This window comes from Acipenser ruthenus, chromosome 13 (assembly GCF_902713425.1).
Source record: "Acipenser ruthenus chromosome 13, fAciRut3.2 maternal haplotype, whole genome shotgun sequence".
In the NCBI taxonomy this organism is placed as follows: Eukaryota; Metazoa; Chordata; class Actinopteri; order Acipenseriformes; family Acipenseridae; genus Acipenser; species Acipenser ruthenus.
The window spans coordinates 36946253-36962585 of NC_081201.1; the positions used below are offsets into that span (position 1 = coordinate 36946253).

Consider the following 16333-nt stretch of genomic DNA (forward strand, 5'->3'; position numbering starts at 1 on the left):
CTGTTAATTCCAGAAGCCCTGCCTAAAAGGAGTAAAGCTTTAAAGATGCACTTAGCTAATTGATTTTTCCCCTTTGTCTTCAAAAAATCACATTGCATACCATCATGTGATTCCATTCCCCCTTAACTTCTTAATGACGACTGGCGAAGTTCACATCAAGCATGCTACAGCACGAGGCACAGATTATGCTCAAAGCACGGTGAGGATTGGAGAGTTTTTTGATATCTCACATTTGATTGGCTACTTCAATGTCCCTCGTTCCTATTGGATCCTGCCCAGGTTTGTCAAGATTCTATGCAGTGGAAATCCAGTATAATTAAGATTTATGCAATTGGATTTTTCGTCTTTTTTTTTAGTTCAGTTATTTTCTCTTTCCGGACTTTAAACGACTTGTTTTGTAAATGGCAGAAGAATTAATAATATTTTCCCATGGGAAAATGAGAGGGGTAAGTAAATCAAGTGTTTTATTTAAAATATCATAATAAAGACTTTTTAAAAAGTTCCTGTAAATTAATTACCTGTGAGCTAAACAATTGTAAATATCTTTGTATTGTTTATCTGAATTTAACGGATTATCAACCAATGGTCAAACATTACTACTGTTTGTTAAGCCCCTGCCAACTGGTATGATCTATTTGATTGTATTGACAGAGCGAGATTTTCTTGTGTGAGCAGAAAATATGATGCTTTGTTAATATAAAACCAATGTGCTTGTAGATTTTGCTATTCCATTTGAGAGAATTGCAGTTTGCCTGAGCGTTTCAGATCAGGCATTTTTATATTTATTTAGAAAATAAAATGCACGTTCAGGGGGGCATTACATGATAATGTTTATTATATAGGGAAGCTTTATTGTAGTCATATTATATGATCTGTATATATATATATATATATATATATATATATATATATATATATATATATATATATATATATATATAACTGAAGAAGATGTTCTGAAGGCACGGTTCAGAATGACTTCTTGTCACATGATATGATTAGTATCACAAGACAGACGTTATTGTACTATGTAGCCTTACACACATAATGCAGGAGTTGTATCTGAGAACATGTTCATCTGATAGTCCATAGTAAACTTGTACAGAACAGAACTTTGTTCTTTGCTTTCTGTTTCAAACAGACTAAAAATGTGCTTCAGCTACACTTGTTATCAATTACTATATTGACTGAGCCTAGTGTTAGACCTTCTTTGGGTTCAAACCATGGCAATCCTAAATCCAAAAGCACTAATAACATGTGCCATATATTCTGGTTATTTTGGGTAGTAATACAGAATAAAATAGAAACATCTACCCCATTTTACTGTGTCAGCGTCGGTCTTTGCACATAACCCCAGTGAAACTTTTGAACTGTTTTTTGAACAGCAGAGTGTTTTTATAATGGTTGTAGTTGATGTGAAAGTTTCTTATGCAAAAAGAAAAGATAGCTGTTTAGCTTTCAGTACTCAGCAATAACAAAAACCAGGATAGATCAGGAAATAAGTTTATTCAACTCTTTTTAAAGTTTTTTAAGCAAACTTGATCATTCATCCTGTACAAGTCTGCAAATCAAATACAGCTGCTCAAGTTTGGCACAGTCGTGGTCTGTCTGCCCATATCAAAACAATTGTTGATTGATCAGCTGCAGTGGGTGTCTCCATGCATAGCCACATGCTTAAAGAGACCCTCCTGATTGGCCAAAGTTAAAATGTTTCAGTAAAGTTTATAAATTTAACATTTGTTATAGAAAACGCCAAATCTGCTCTAGAAACAAGGAAACATCCAGCATCAGCTTAAAACTTGGCACGATAGTCACCAAACTGTGGCACCTGTTCTTTGACTAGGTGGTGGTATACCTATCGGAATAGAGGTATGTATCGTGATACAAGAGCACAAGCACAGCAGAACTCATTGTTGTTCCCCAAATGGTTCTTGAATGAAGAATGTTTTATAGTTGGTATGAATACATGCCCTCCCTATCTCATTACATTTTTTTTAACACAAAGTGATTGATAGAAGCCAATCTGGACCTTCACATGTATTGTGCTGCATGTCCTATCATGACCTGCATATCGTGGTACATATTGTATCGTCATGTTAGTATATCATTGGACCCCTAGTCCTTTCCCTTTCCCATTGTAACTCTCATACACCATTGTAGCACAGTGTTACTGCAGTCATATCATCCTGTGGACAGAAACCATTCCCTGCAGCAGTACAATTATTTTGCAGCTTTTTAGCTGCAGCATTTTTAGCAGCATTTGGCTACATTGTTTGCTGTCACATCCATTAAATATACATATCTGTAAACATTTGAATACCTAGTAGGTACTGCATTTGGTATTCTCTAAAAGTGTTCCTGCTATTAAAAACATCTTGGTTTCATAACAGAGCAACAGACGTCTGTAATAAGTTACATGTCATCATTAAAAATGCATTGTGTTTATTACTGATCTAAATAAGCTATGCATATGCTATTCTCATTCTCCTGTTTTAATATTTATTAGTCTTTTCCAATTATTTTGTTTCATCTTGGTATTGTTCTCATTTGTGTCAAATGTCTATTTAGTGTATCGTGTTCACTTGTCATTCTGTCAATCAAGACACTCGGGAAAAGAGAGCATCTCTCTCGGAAACTTATTTGCTCCGATTCTTTCCCAGTTCCATTGTTTGCTGGGAGTGTGTTTCTTTAGCACAGCTCTGTGTTTGTTTCACTGGCTTGTATGGCAAGGGCTGATTTGGATTTTCTGAGGAACGTGTTTGCTTATAAATGAGACCAATGGAAATGAATGGCGAGGTAAGAAAAAAAATAAGTTTCTGGAATTCACAGGAATTTCTAAACAAATAAAGCCAGTAGAAAATGGTGCAGATGATTCATTTCCCAGTTTATTGGTAAATAATGGAGGTAGTATTGAAGGCTGTGATTGTAAACTTGTGAAGTTGTATCATTACGACAGTACATTACACACAGCTTTGTATTACACTAAAATAACATTATTCACGTAACTGTATGCAAGTGTAGAATGTATTTATAATATACATTTCTGTACATCATATTGCAGTTCAATTTTAAAACAACTGTTACTGTTTTTTGTTTGTGCATCTGTTTATTTAACATCTTAAGAATATTGGGAGAAAAAAAAAAAGATTTGTATTAGTTTACTTTTTTTATATACCAATTGCTCTTAAAGTAATCAAATACATAACTACCAGAATAGTCTATATACTGCACTGTACTGTAACACCTTGGAAGAGCCATTTTCATATCATGTGCCCTTACCTTTCTGGTTGGTTCTTATTGAAATTACTCATATTGTGTTTATAAAAAACGTCTGTTTAAAGGAGTCCAGGAGCTGCTCTTCAGTTCTCAATTTCTGCTTTACACATACGGTGTATAGTGTAGGCTAGATCAGTCAAACAGGGCAAGTCGATCACAAATACGTTTTTTGTGCAAAGTTTGCAATCTTCCTCCTAACTGAACATCCCTCCAAATCAATCAACTCAACTTCACCCAACTTCTAGTAACTTTGCATCTCGGGGAGTGTAATAGTTAAATTACACATAAAAATAAAAAATAATAATAAATGGACTGGTGATTAATGTTCAGTATTCAATTGACATTGAGTCCAGGAGTAAGCCATGTGTTCTCTTTGTTTACAGCACCTCACCTCGTCCCTCATCGCAGTGGCACTGCTCGCCTCATTCGGCTCCTCCATGCTGTATGGCTACAACCTAGCAGTGGTCAACTCCCCCGCAGAGGTAAGGACACAGTCCTTGATCAGGTGTCCATAAGGAGTGTTCTTTTTATCAGTTGTGTTCTGCCAAACGCTTTAATAAAATGCTAACTAATTTTCACCATCAAGAATGAATGTATTTTCTTGTTATATTGGATCTTCTCTTTTGATAACTGGTTACCAAAAATAAAAACAAGGAAAAGCAGGGATGCCAAACGAAGTCTTCTGATAAAATGAGCCAACATTGCTTTTGTGTAACTTCGTCTTAATTTATTTATTTTTTCTTTTTGTAAACTGTAGTATTCGCCAATTAATTTTTACCCTGTTTTTCTCCTATTTGAAATGCCCAATTGTATTTAGGCTCAGCCCACCGCTATCACCCCCTGCGCTGGCTCGAGAGCGGCGAAGACGAACACACGCTGTTCTCCAAAGCGTGTGCCGTCAGCTGACCACTTCTTTTCACTCTGCTAGCCCACCACGCAGCCAGCCCAGAGCTACAGCATCGGAGGACAACCCAGCTCTGGGCAGCTTACAGGCACACCCGCAGGCACCCGACCAGTCTACAGGGGTTGCTGTAGATTGTCGGCAGTGGAATAGCCTGGACTCGAACCGGCAATGTCCAGATTATAGGGCGCATCCTGCACTCCACGCGGAGCGCCTTTACCGGATGCGCCACTCGGGAGCCCCACAGCTTTGTCCTAATTTAATAGGAGAAAGGGAGGATGTACAAATTAGAGAGCTCTGTGACTTGCTGGTACCAGATATAGAAATCCTGGCATCACATGCCTGACACCAGCCCCCTCTAATCACAGTTTTTCACAGAATTGCATTTAAAAGAAATTAAAGTAAACAATGTAGTATTTCTTTCAAATAGATCTTTCAAAATGTATCAAATTAAATTGATAGCTTCTGGCAAAACTACCAAAATCATGAGTCACTTTCTTCAATTTAACAGCACATGCAAATATAACTTTAAAAAGTGGACAGAAGAATAGCATTGTTCTTTATGAAAAAGGATTTGGTCTGATGGAGGGAATGTGTGTATATTTGTTTTCTTTTGGTGAATTAAAGGAATTCAAACACCTACTGTGTGCCACTTGCTGGACAGTTAACAAGCAGCTGACTCAAGTTAATTAAAATCGCAGCAGATTGTGGTATCAAATTAGCAGAAAACGGTAGGCAGATTGAGTCCCTTTAAAGAAAAGTCTCTCGTGCTGGATATTGCAGATTGAGTCCCTTTAAAGAAAAGTCTCTCGTGCTGGATATTGCATATTGTCACTTTTGTCTTCAGCATATTAAAGAGTTCTACAACAGAACGTGGCTGAGTCGCAACCACACGGGGCTGAGCAAGGAGACCCTCACCCTCCTGTACTCGTTTACAGTGTCAGTGTTCGCCATCGGGGGGCTGCTCGGGTCACTGTTGGTGGGCATGCTTGTGACGAAGTTCGGGAGGTAAGCCCCAAACCACTATGAATACGATGACTAACAAAACAGCCTTCTGACTAACACCCCAGTGTGTGATGTGGATTACAACATTTCCCAGATTTCCAAATCCTTTATTTGTCGGCACAGGTTCTTATTTACATGGGTGACTTGGGCTGTTAGAAGCTGAATGTGTTGTATTGACTTGAACTGTGCTTCCTAACACCATTGACTCAGAGGTAGAAGTGCTGGCTACTGACCCTCTGACGCCTGTGGAACCTTGTTTTGTTTCTTGGTGGTCCATTCCAAGTGCTGACAAGACCCAGCACTTCTGAGAGCCAACAAAACCAGGCCCCAAGGTGCTATGGCTGCAGCAGTTTCTTATTCGGAAAGGCAGGTCGAGTAGCGGGTGTGCAGTTACATCACAAGCAATTCTCTCGCTGAATAAAGGGGAAAGGATGTGCCAGGTCGTCATTGTAAATGAAAAATGTGTTCTCAGTTGACTCATCTGGATAAATAAAGGTTTTGATTGATTCATTGATTGGTTGGGGATGAAAAGATCGGTCATTTGCAAAAATACACCGAAAGCGGCAGCAACTATAGAGGATGGGTATTTGCTAAGGCTTGAGTCATGTTTAAATTAAGACAGTCAAAATCAGACTAATGCAGTATACAGTCAAACAGAAGTTGATGATTAAAGAAAGATTGTATGAATTTGTGCAGAAAAGGGACGTTGGTGTACTGCACAGTGCTGGTCTTCATTGCGGGGGCTCTGATGGGCTTCAGCAGGATCTGCCACTCCCCGGAGATGGTCATTATTGGGAGGTTTGTTACGGGGATCCATTCAGGTAGGAATCTGCCTAACTCATTAATGAAACAACAGGGATGGAAGTAAGACTCCTATTGCATAGCACTTTCACCCATTTCAGGTTTTACTACAAGCTTGATTCGCCACAGTGTAGAAGTCACAAGCTCAGGTGTGTCTTCTTAAACTCACAGTAAAACCAGGAATGGATCAAACTGCAATGAATGGGAGTCTTATTTCCATCCCTGAAAAACTACAGTCACTGTGGATCCTCATTATAGAATAACTACAGTACTACTGTATCGAATATCACTCATGAGTATGCACCAGTTTCTCAATAATCCACTTCTGTTTGGTGCGGACTTAGCTCCCTTACTCCGTATATGTCTGCAGTGCCTTTGCATCTTTCTGATCGTTGTTTTTTTATGATCTTTTTCTCTTTCCAATGGGATTCCTGTAAGCTGGTGTTAATATATGTGTTGCAATAGCTAACCCCACTATTAATGTAATGTTACCTCCCTGTGATAACATTTGGAAATGGATGTAAATGCTTTCTAGTTTTACAAACACATAAGCACCAAGAATACAGGTTAAAAAAACTTCAGGGTTTGAAAGCCAAAAATAATACCATTTAGAGCTTAACTAGCTTAAAATGTGCAAGGTGTTGTACTGGGCTCTCTGCTGTTCTCACAGATACGGTTCTGTGTTTCCCTCAGGGATCTGCCTGAGTGTGGTGCCAATGTACCTGGGAGAAATCGCTCCGAAGAACCTGAGGGGCTTCCTGGCTCTAGTGCCGAGTATCTTCATCTGTCTGGGAGTGTTTTTAGCACAAGTCCTAGGGCTGGAAGAGCTGCTCGGAAAGGTATATTGTACCATACTCTGTCAACTTCATTAGCCCTTAAAAGGTACAAGGGACATATGTGTCCCACGAATAAAACAAATGCTAACTTTCTTATTTTTGTAATGAGGTGCACGAAAACGGAATTTTAAAATGTACTGATAGGTTGGATCTGGTCATCCAAATGGTCAGTTTCCTCCTTGTGACACTTGAGTCAGTCTCAAATGTATTGTAAGAAGAAACGATTTGAACAACCATTCAATTCCTCGTGTGCCTTAAGGGGTTACTATAGCATCCTTTGTGTACAAGCATCCCAGGGCACTGTACAAAAATAAAAAAAAGAGCTCTAAACTGCTCGCTAGCAAAAGGTCAAATAATAACCAAATCTGTTTTAAGTTTTTATTTAAAATTTGATTGACTCCAGCATTCCGAATATAACCTGGAAGTGAATTCACAAGTGAAGGAGCTTGTGAACTAAATACCCTTGCTCCATTGCTTTTGAATTTCTTGGTTTGGAAGGAATAAGTAAACCAAGCAGGTAGGCAGGACCAAAACCGTGGCTAGCCTTGCGAGACAGGAGCGCCATTTTAAGATCAGTACAATGCTTCACTGGAATTCAATGATGTGACATCAAAACTGAGAACAAAATGACAGGCAGATCCATTCGGTATGTGGTAGGAAGTGTCAATGATGTTTTCAAACTCAATATGATCTGTAGTATTTATTACAGGTTACTGTACACAGTTTCAATGTGGCTTGTTTGTCTTTGATCAGGAGGCGTACTGGCCCCTGTTCCTCTCTCTGGTGGTGGTGCCAACCTTCATACAGCTCATGCTGCTGCCCTGGTTTCCAGAGAGCCCACGATACCTGCTCATCGAGAAACGAAACATCCATGCCACCATCACTGGTAAGAACCGCCACACCCAGTGCTGCACTACCCAATCCTGTACCTGTCAGCCTCTATACCTAACACTCCAGTGTGGAGTAAAACATGAATAATTACTCAATTCAGGTTATATACAGTATATGCATAGCTTACACGCGCAAACATTTGTTGCTGTAATCATGTCCATATTGAAACACGCAAGAATGGTTTTGAACACTGCATTGGAATGTGGCCAGTGGAAACACAACCTTCATAGAGAAATGTATCGTTCACATGTGCCTTGTGACTGACTGCAGTGTGTCTCTCTGTCTCCCCCTGCAGCCCTAAAGTGGTACCGCTCCAAGTGTAACATCCAGGCGGAGATTGAGGAGATGCAGGAGGAGCAGCACTCTCTCTCCACGGTGGAGACAGTGTCAGTGTGGGGCCTCATGATGGACAAGTCTGTGCGCTGGCAGTTCATCTCCGTCATCGTCATCAACATGGGCATGCAGCTGTCTGGCATAGACGCGGTAAGTCAGCATGGCACAGCAACCGTTTCTACAAGACTCAACACTTACATCTGGGGATTACCTCCATTCAATTAGAACTCTCTTGATTTTCAGGTGCTTCTCAGAATTGCTTGGAGAACTTTTCTGAAGCTGTCATACATGACCTTGTTTTTCCTGTCTGTTCAGATCTGGTTCTATACGAATGCCATATTTGCGAATGCCGGGATCCCCAAACCCCAAATCCAGTACACGACGGTGGGAACTGGAGCGATTGAGGTCATTTCAGGATTGATAGGGGTGAGTCTGAGCTCTGTACCTGGGTTCGAATCCAGCTTGGGTCACGTGTGAAACAAGTTTGCTTATCGTACCTTAGCCCTGCACTTGGTCAAGAGAACTTCCAGTTGTGTCCGTCTCGACTTGCCCTCAGCAAGCAGGCAAACCACACCCCAAGGAAGCAAGGCGATTGCCGTTGACGCAGTATTTTATATTTGCTATGGGCCCTTCTTCTGATTACTTGTAACTTCAGATCACAAGTTCTGTTTAAATTAGTTTAAAATTCTTCCTGAGCTCCAACACTGCTTGACTGTGTTGCAGTATGTGTTGCCCATTATTGCTTTAAGTAATAGCAGGAGCATGCCTATTTGGCTCACAGAGTGACATAGGGCCAGGGAGGAAATGAGAAATCTTTGAGTCAAGTCGTCTTTCTGATGAGAGTGCAGAGAAGGTGAAACTACAGAACAATGAAAGGAGTTCTTTATTGGTGAAATTGAACAGGTCTGTAGGACACCGCAGCTTTAGTAAACCATCAATATGTTGTATAGACGACACAAAGAATCTTCCTTGGTGTGCCCTTCAGTAACATGCTTTCTCAATTGAACTGTATGTCTTTATATGCTAATAACCCTGCTGTATCTCAAGTGCTCACAATACCCCCCCCCCCCCCCCCCCACAGTGTTTTACCATTGAAAAGCTGGGCAGACGCCCATTGATGATCGGTGGGTTCAGTGTTATGGGAATTGGTTGTGCTGGAATTACACTCTCCTTAGTCTTACAGGTGAGTCTCTCTTTCCTAGCGTTAACCTGCTCCTTTTAATGTGACTATAGTGTTTAAACATTTCTATACTGCTGGTGTATATTAGGGTTACTCACTGAAGTAAAGAGTTAGTAATACTGCAAACATGGGGATAATTACATCTCTCCAATATTGTGGTGTTTTAAAATAAATCCACCTTTTCCAGTATAGTATGTGTCATCTGCGTGTTCTTTTTAAAATGTTTTATTGCACAGCTGAGATTGAGGTTCCACTCTCAAAACTGCATTGTAGACGTTTCTTTGTCAAACAAAACGGCACATTTCTGAACCCTACTTGCACATCCCTGTATCACATGCATTTCAATCCTGGGAACTTCAAATCCCATCAACCCTTAGGGAGTTAGTGCACGCTCAAGAGCCAGTGAGATTGCCTCAACGTGGATGAAGCGAATCAAATTGCACTCTCCTCTAGAGCACATGGCTTCACATTTGAATAACAATCTGTAGAAGCATTTCTTATTTTGTCACATGTTCTCATGCTAAGCCAAGGTCTGCACCATTAAATCTAATTCTTTATTCTTGATTCTTAGACCCACTTTGCCTTCATGCGCTACATTAGTATTGCTTGTGTGGTGGCAATTATTGCTGGCTTCTGCATAGGACCAGGTAAGTGAAACATATATTAAACCATAGGGACTAGCAATAAACTGTGAATTAAAAAGTTAGCCACTTCAAATAAAATAATAAATGTACCTTTTTCTGATCGTATTGATTCAGAGTGGTTCTTAGTTGAGGTACTGGAATAGTGGGTTGTTTTTGTCTAGTACCATGCCGTAAATACATGCTTCATCAGCCAGCGATGGTGTTGGGGCTTGAGAATATAACATCCCTGACCCAGCCTACATTACATATATCTATGGTAGGCAACTAGAAGAGATAGCAGCTCTGAACTCACAGCACCTTAACGCAGACCTACCAAACAATAGCAAATTGCAATAAGAACTACAACCAATAATGGCAAACACTGTAAGATGAGGAGCCAATAACAAAGAACATGTCATTTGAAGCCACTTACTCTTTAATGAATTGTGATGTTTGCTGCAATACGTGGATGTGAGGAGACACACATTGAAGCCCTCTGTGTATGTGATGCTGCAGTAAAGAGGAATATTAGAGCACAGTGTTTTCTCTGGTATACTTATGCTTAAACTCAAATGGGTGACAATATAGGATACCTTGAGGCTATCTTCATTACACCAACCCCTTAAATTCAAGAGGGAAAACTAAAGAAGAGCAAACATGCTGGTGTGTAGAATCCACTGTGCACCCTGAGCAGGCACGAGAAATGCTTAGAAAAATCCATATCAGCCCTGGTTACTGTGAAATAGCCACCAAACGCACTGAATGCCTCGTGCATATTCCCTATTCTGTCCCGATGCAAGTAACTGTGTTTGAAAACATCTCCTGTGGGGACAGAAAGTTGGAAATTAAAGAAAAATAAAAGTGCATTAGCTCTGTAAAAATGATAAATGGGATCCTGAGCGGTTTACACAATTGATGTATTATCAGACCCTCCAACAAATCCATAATTCATTCTCAGTCAAGAATTTCTATCGCTGTAATTACATCTTTAATTAGGATTTTTATGGCTCATTGTTCATAAACAATGATGAATATGACTTTTTAAGACGAAATCCTGCATGAACAATGGATATCGGACTAGGCTCCTTATAAATTTGACTACATTAAGCCTCCTTTTCTCAATTATCATGCACAAATAATGAAGTGGCAGCTTCACTTGTTCCTAAACTCATTAGGGTTGAAAAAACACCCAGCGCCTGCTTATTTTTCAGTTGTAACCAAAAGGGATTAGAAGTTAAGCATTGGAACCATTCTTGGTTTCCAGCATCAACAATGAGAGGAAACAAGTAGATTATAGTTTTTTATTATTATTATTATTATTCACTATGACTGCTGACTGTATTTTAATATAATTTAGTTTTACATGCCGTTTTACAACAATAAAAAAAATGTGCAAAGCATAAACATTTAGCTGAGGACATGACAGACACCATTATTTAATAATAAACTGCTTTTTCAGGTTTTTTTTTTGTTTTTTTTTTAATTGTACGATAGTATGTATATGTTTACAACTGAATTTACGGAGCTGCATAATTCAAACATAGAGTATGTGATGCAGTTAGAACACTCCCCTAACCACTACACTACCTAGTCTCTGTGACCTGGGTACCTGTATTAAATATGTGCAGTGGTCTCAGCCAACTCCCTGATAAACTGATTTCTGCCTTATCCAATTTCTAGAACAGTAAATGGAGTGTGTTGTGTGTTTAAAGACCTTCTGATCAGTAGGCAACGTGGTGTAGCTGAACGGCACTATATGAAAACAGTTCCAATCCGTGTTTTGTATTTTTAGTTTTTCGTCGTTGTAACCCTAATTAAAAATGGTGCAGTCTGTAACCACTGTGCTGATCGTAAAGAAACGCTTTGGTTTGGAATGGAGCGTGCTGTATGTTGTGTGATTTGAGAAGGGAAATAGTTTTTATTTACAGGCAGTAAACCACTGAGATTGTTTTTAATTCCTGAATTGACAATGGCATCCCTCCCACAGCTGGCGTCCCATTTCTCATGACAGCTGAGCTCTTCAAGCAGTCTCACAGGCCCGCGGCCTACACTGTGGGGGGAGCCCTGAACTGGATGTCTAATTTCACTGTGGGCTTCGTCTTTCCCTTCCTACAGGTGAGTGGGACACCCTGAAAGTACAGCACTGGAATCAATCACACTCTTCCACATTGAGCAATGCAATGTTATTTTTTTTTGGGGGGGGGGGCGGGGGGGCAGGGGGGGGATGGGTGTTTGTTTTTTCGATGCCACTTTTTTTTTTTTTTTGTTTCCCACCTATGTGCAGGTGAACATTTAAAATAAAAAGTGTAGGAAAAACCTGAGGAGACTTGTGGTCTATCTTTTAGTACAACACAAGATTCAACAGGCTTTTAGTGCACTTTTTATTTGAAATGTTAGTGTCTTGCTGGTACCTGATGTGTGAGACACCAAGCATGCAGCAGAATCAGCCAAATCTGCAATTCTGGTGATGGGGAGAAACTGCAATGTTTCCCAGACAGTGCAGTACCATCTAGTGGTAATAATGGGAATAGCAGCTCAGCTGAATCACCATTCGTAAAGGACAAGGACAGAATTTCTGTGACAAAAATCCTGAATTATGAAATTAAACCGTTTGATATTTTCTTAAAGCTGATAATCATGTAATTCCACCTATTAAACCTGGCTTAGAATTGCCCTCCAGGACCCATACAGTGAGTCAGTCTCCCGGGCAGTTTCAGTAAGAGGATTACACAGAGTGACAGGATGTTTGAGCATGTTCTGAGACGAAGGAGGGTAATGGAAACTCAAGTGTTATAGTTTTTTTGTTTGTTTTTTTTCCCTGTGATGCAGATGTCAGCCGGGTCCTTCTGCTACCTGGTGTTTTGTGGGATCTGCGTGCTTGTGGCAGTATATGTTCATTTTGTCATCCCTGAGACAAAAAACAAAACCTTTATGGAGATCAGCCAGATGTTTGCCACTAAAGAGCCCATCCTTTCAAAAAGCCCCTCAGGCAACCCTGATGAGCTCAAACTGAAGAAGTTCAATGGCTACGGAACGCTGGAGAACAGCTCGGTGGAATTGGACAGTTCTAGATCCTACCCCTGAGAGAGAGAGAGAGCGAGAGAGAGAGAGCTTACAACTACAGCTGAACCCACCAGCACCAATTGTGTTTGGGTGACAAACATGGATATTATGTTATTTTTTGTAGATGCAATATATATATATATATATATATATATATATTTCTTACAGTAGGCTTAACTGAACCCCACTAGCCTGAACTGACCTACAACCTGAACCATGCCATCAGAATGAAATGCATTTTGCAGCTGAAGAAAGCAAATTTCAATATCATAATTCTGTGATGAGTGAGTAAAAGACATTACAGCTGTCTCTGTTGTTGTTATTTAAAAATGTCCTCATAATAAAACACACACAGACTACAGGAGGTGTGCTGGTGCCGAGTGGCGGTGATGCTTTCAAGAGGCAAAAGGATAATTGGAATCAAAACTTTAAAAAATTAAATGCTGAAGAGAAAACAAACACAAAAAAAAGAAATAAACTATTTACAAAAACAGCATCCAGCAGACAGTTTCAGTTTTGTTTTTAACACAGTTCTACTAAACATATTCTCCCCATGTTATACCTGATACCTGATTAACATCTCCTCCCACATATACAATTACCAATATAATAACTTAAACATGTCTACAAATCCTACATTGGTATTTCATTTACAATTTAAATATGTTACTTTGAAAATTACAAGCGAAATATTAATTTAATTTGACCATTAATTTCATTTCACACTCTCTATGTCCCAAAAGAAATGGATTGTCCATTGCTAAAGGTTTGCATTACAGAAAGTCGCCGCTGTACCCCGCCCTTACCAACATGGAGTGCCCAGTCAAACACTCTCCAAGATGGCGTCTAGAAAGAAACTCCCAATCTACCTGGTGCGCAGAGTTGCCACGTCCGTTTAGCGGGATTGGGCTTGTTTTGAGAGTCGCGGTTGGTATTTGCATAAACGTCCATACTCGAACATGGGTTGCGCTTGTTTGAAGAATGAGAAATCTGGCAACCCTGCTGGTGCGGGTCACTGTTTTAAAACAGGCGTGGATATTTTATTGTACAGCTTGTAAGTCAATTAAACTAATTTACTTTCCTTTAAAATCAAATGTCGTCTCATTCCTTTTTAACTGCCTCTCAAAGTTATTAATTTAAGAACTAAACTATTTCAAAAGATGACTTAATTGTTTGCAGAAACTAGGCAGCGTATTTCTCAGGAGACGTGCCCCTCTCCATTGATACAGCATCTGCACTCGCTTTGCGTCGAAGTCAGTTAACAATGTTTACACCTATTAAGCAAACCCCATCAACACATTTTCACCCAAAAGACATTCAACGGGTAAGTTTTACATTTTATTTGTTCACGTAGTTCATGTTAAAAACATTACAGTTTGTTTAATAGAATAGCGTCCGTATAACAGGGATGGTACAGTGTAAGCCTACCTTCTGGCAAATCATATTTTAAAAACCTTTTTTCCTTTCAACAGAACTAATTGAACTTTATTAAGTCGATATAATCAGTAAAATGTGTGGATTATAAATAAATTACTAAATATATTTACAAAATATAGAGATACAAGATACAACTGTACCGTTGGTCTATTAATTTTTGAACACCATATATTTGCCATCTTTTGGCAAAATTAGTCAATTAATAACAATAATTAATATATATATGTATGTGTGTGTATATACAGACGTGCTCAAATTTGTTGGTACCCTTACAGCTCATTGAAATAATGCTTCATTCCTCCTGAAAAGTGATGAAATTAAAAGCTATTTTATCATGTATACTTGCATGCCTTTGGTATGTCATAGAATAAAGCAAAGAAGCTGTGAAAAGAGATGAATTATTGCTTATTCTACAAAGATATTCTAAAATGGCCTGGACACATTTGTTGGTACCCCTTAGAAAAGATAATAAATAATTGGATTATAGTGATATTTCAAACTAATTAGTTTCTTTAATTAGTATCACACATGTCTCCAATCTTGTAATCAGTCATTCAGCCTATTTAAATGGAGAAATGTAGTCACTGTGCTGTTTGGTATCATTGTGTGCACCACACTGAACATGGACCAGAGAAAGCAAAGGAGAGCGTTGTCTGAGGAGATCAGAAAGAAAATAATAGACAAGCATGGTAAAGATAAAGGCTACAAGACCATCTCCAAGCAGCTTGATGTTCCTGTGACAACAGTTGCAAATATTATTAAGAAGTTTAAGGTCCATGGAACTGTAGCCAACCTCCCTGGGCGCGGCCGCAAGAGGAAAATCGACCCCAGATTGAACAGAAGGATAGTGCGAATGGTAGAAAAAGAACCAAGGATAACTGCCAAAGAGATACAAGCTGAACTCCAAGGTGAAGGTACGTCAGTTTCTGATCGCACCATCCGTGGGCTCCATGGAAGAAGACCCAGGAGGACTCGACTTTTGAAAGAAATGGAATTTGCTAAAATACATATTGACAAGCCACAATCCTTCTGGGAGAATGTCATTTGGGCAGATGAGTCAAAACTGGAGCTTTGTGGCAAGTCACATCAGCTCTATGTTCACAGACGAAAAAATGAAGCTTTCAAAGAAAAGAACACCATACCTACAGTGAAACATGGAGGAGGCTCGGTTATGTTTTGGGGCTGCTTTGCTGCGCCTAGCACAGGGTACCTTGAATCTGTGCAGGGCACAATGAAATCTCAAGACTATCAAGGCATTCTGGAGCAAATCATACTGCCCAGTGTCAGAAAGCTCTGTCTCAGTCGCAGGTCATGGGTCCTCCAACAGGATAATGACCCAAAACACACAGCTAAAAGCACCCAAGAATGGATAAGAACAAAACATTGGACTATTCTGAAGTGGCCTTCTATTAGTCCTGATCTGAATCCTATCGAACATCTATGGAAAGAGCTGAAACGTGCAGTCTGGAGAAGGCACCCATCAAACCTGAGACAGCTGGAGCAGTTTGCTCAGGAAGAGTGGACCAAACTATCTGTTAACAGGTGCAGAAGTCTCATTGAGAGCTACAGAAAACGTTTGATTGCAGTGATTGCCTCTAAAGGTTGTGCAACAAAATATTAGGTTAGCGGTCCCATCATTTTTGTCCATGCCATTTTCATTTGTTTTATTATTTACAATATTATGTTGAGTAAAAAATCAAAAGCAAAGTCTGATTTCTATTAAATATGGAATAAACAATGGTGGATGCCAATTACTTTTGTCAGTTTCAAGTTATATCAGAGAAAATTGTGCATTCTTCGTTTTTTGTGGAGGGGTACCAACAAATTTGAGCACGTCTGTATATATATATATATATATATATATATATATATATATATATATATAATTTCAGCCATTGATGACTATAAATTACACAAGCATGACTCACGAAATTTTGAAAAAAGCTTCAAAACAGATTTTCAGTCCAAATACACATTTCCATGAATG

The 16333-nt window shown here is 39.3% G+C and overlaps 1 protein-coding gene across 3 annotated transcripts; it reads left to right on the forward strand.

The window, feature by feature from the left end:
- The first annotated feature begins 241 nt into the window (after positions 1 to 241).
- LOC117417683 (solute carrier family 2, facilitated glucose transporter member 5-like) lies at positions 242 to 13216 on the forward strand. Of its 3 annotated transcripts, XM_058985257.1 has the most exons (13): positions 361 to 446; positions 1747 to 1869; positions 3660 to 3758; positions 5025 to 5185; positions 5879 to 6003; positions 6677 to 6822; positions 7573 to 7705; positions 8006 to 8193; positions 8359 to 8469; positions 9125 to 9226; positions 9795 to 9870; positions 11834 to 11961; positions 12676 to 13216. In XM_058985257.1, the coding sequence occupies exons 3-13, from the start codon at positions 3714 to 3716 to the stop codon at positions 12928 to 12930; spliced, it is 1470 nt and encodes a 489-aa protein (XP_058841240.1). In that variant the 5' UTR covers positions 361 to 446; positions 1747 to 1869; positions 3660 to 3713; the 3' UTR covers positions 12931 to 13216. The 3 variants fall into 3 exon arrangements, with proteins under 3 accessions (XP_033885763.1, XP_058841240.1, XP_058841241.1); XM_034029872.3 differs by lacking the exon at positions 1747 to 1869 and having other exon boundaries at positions 242 to 446; XM_058985258.1 differs by lacking the exons at positions 361 to 446; positions 1747 to 1869 and having other exon boundaries at positions 4094 to 5185.
- Positions 13217 to 16333: the final 3117 nt, after the last annotated feature.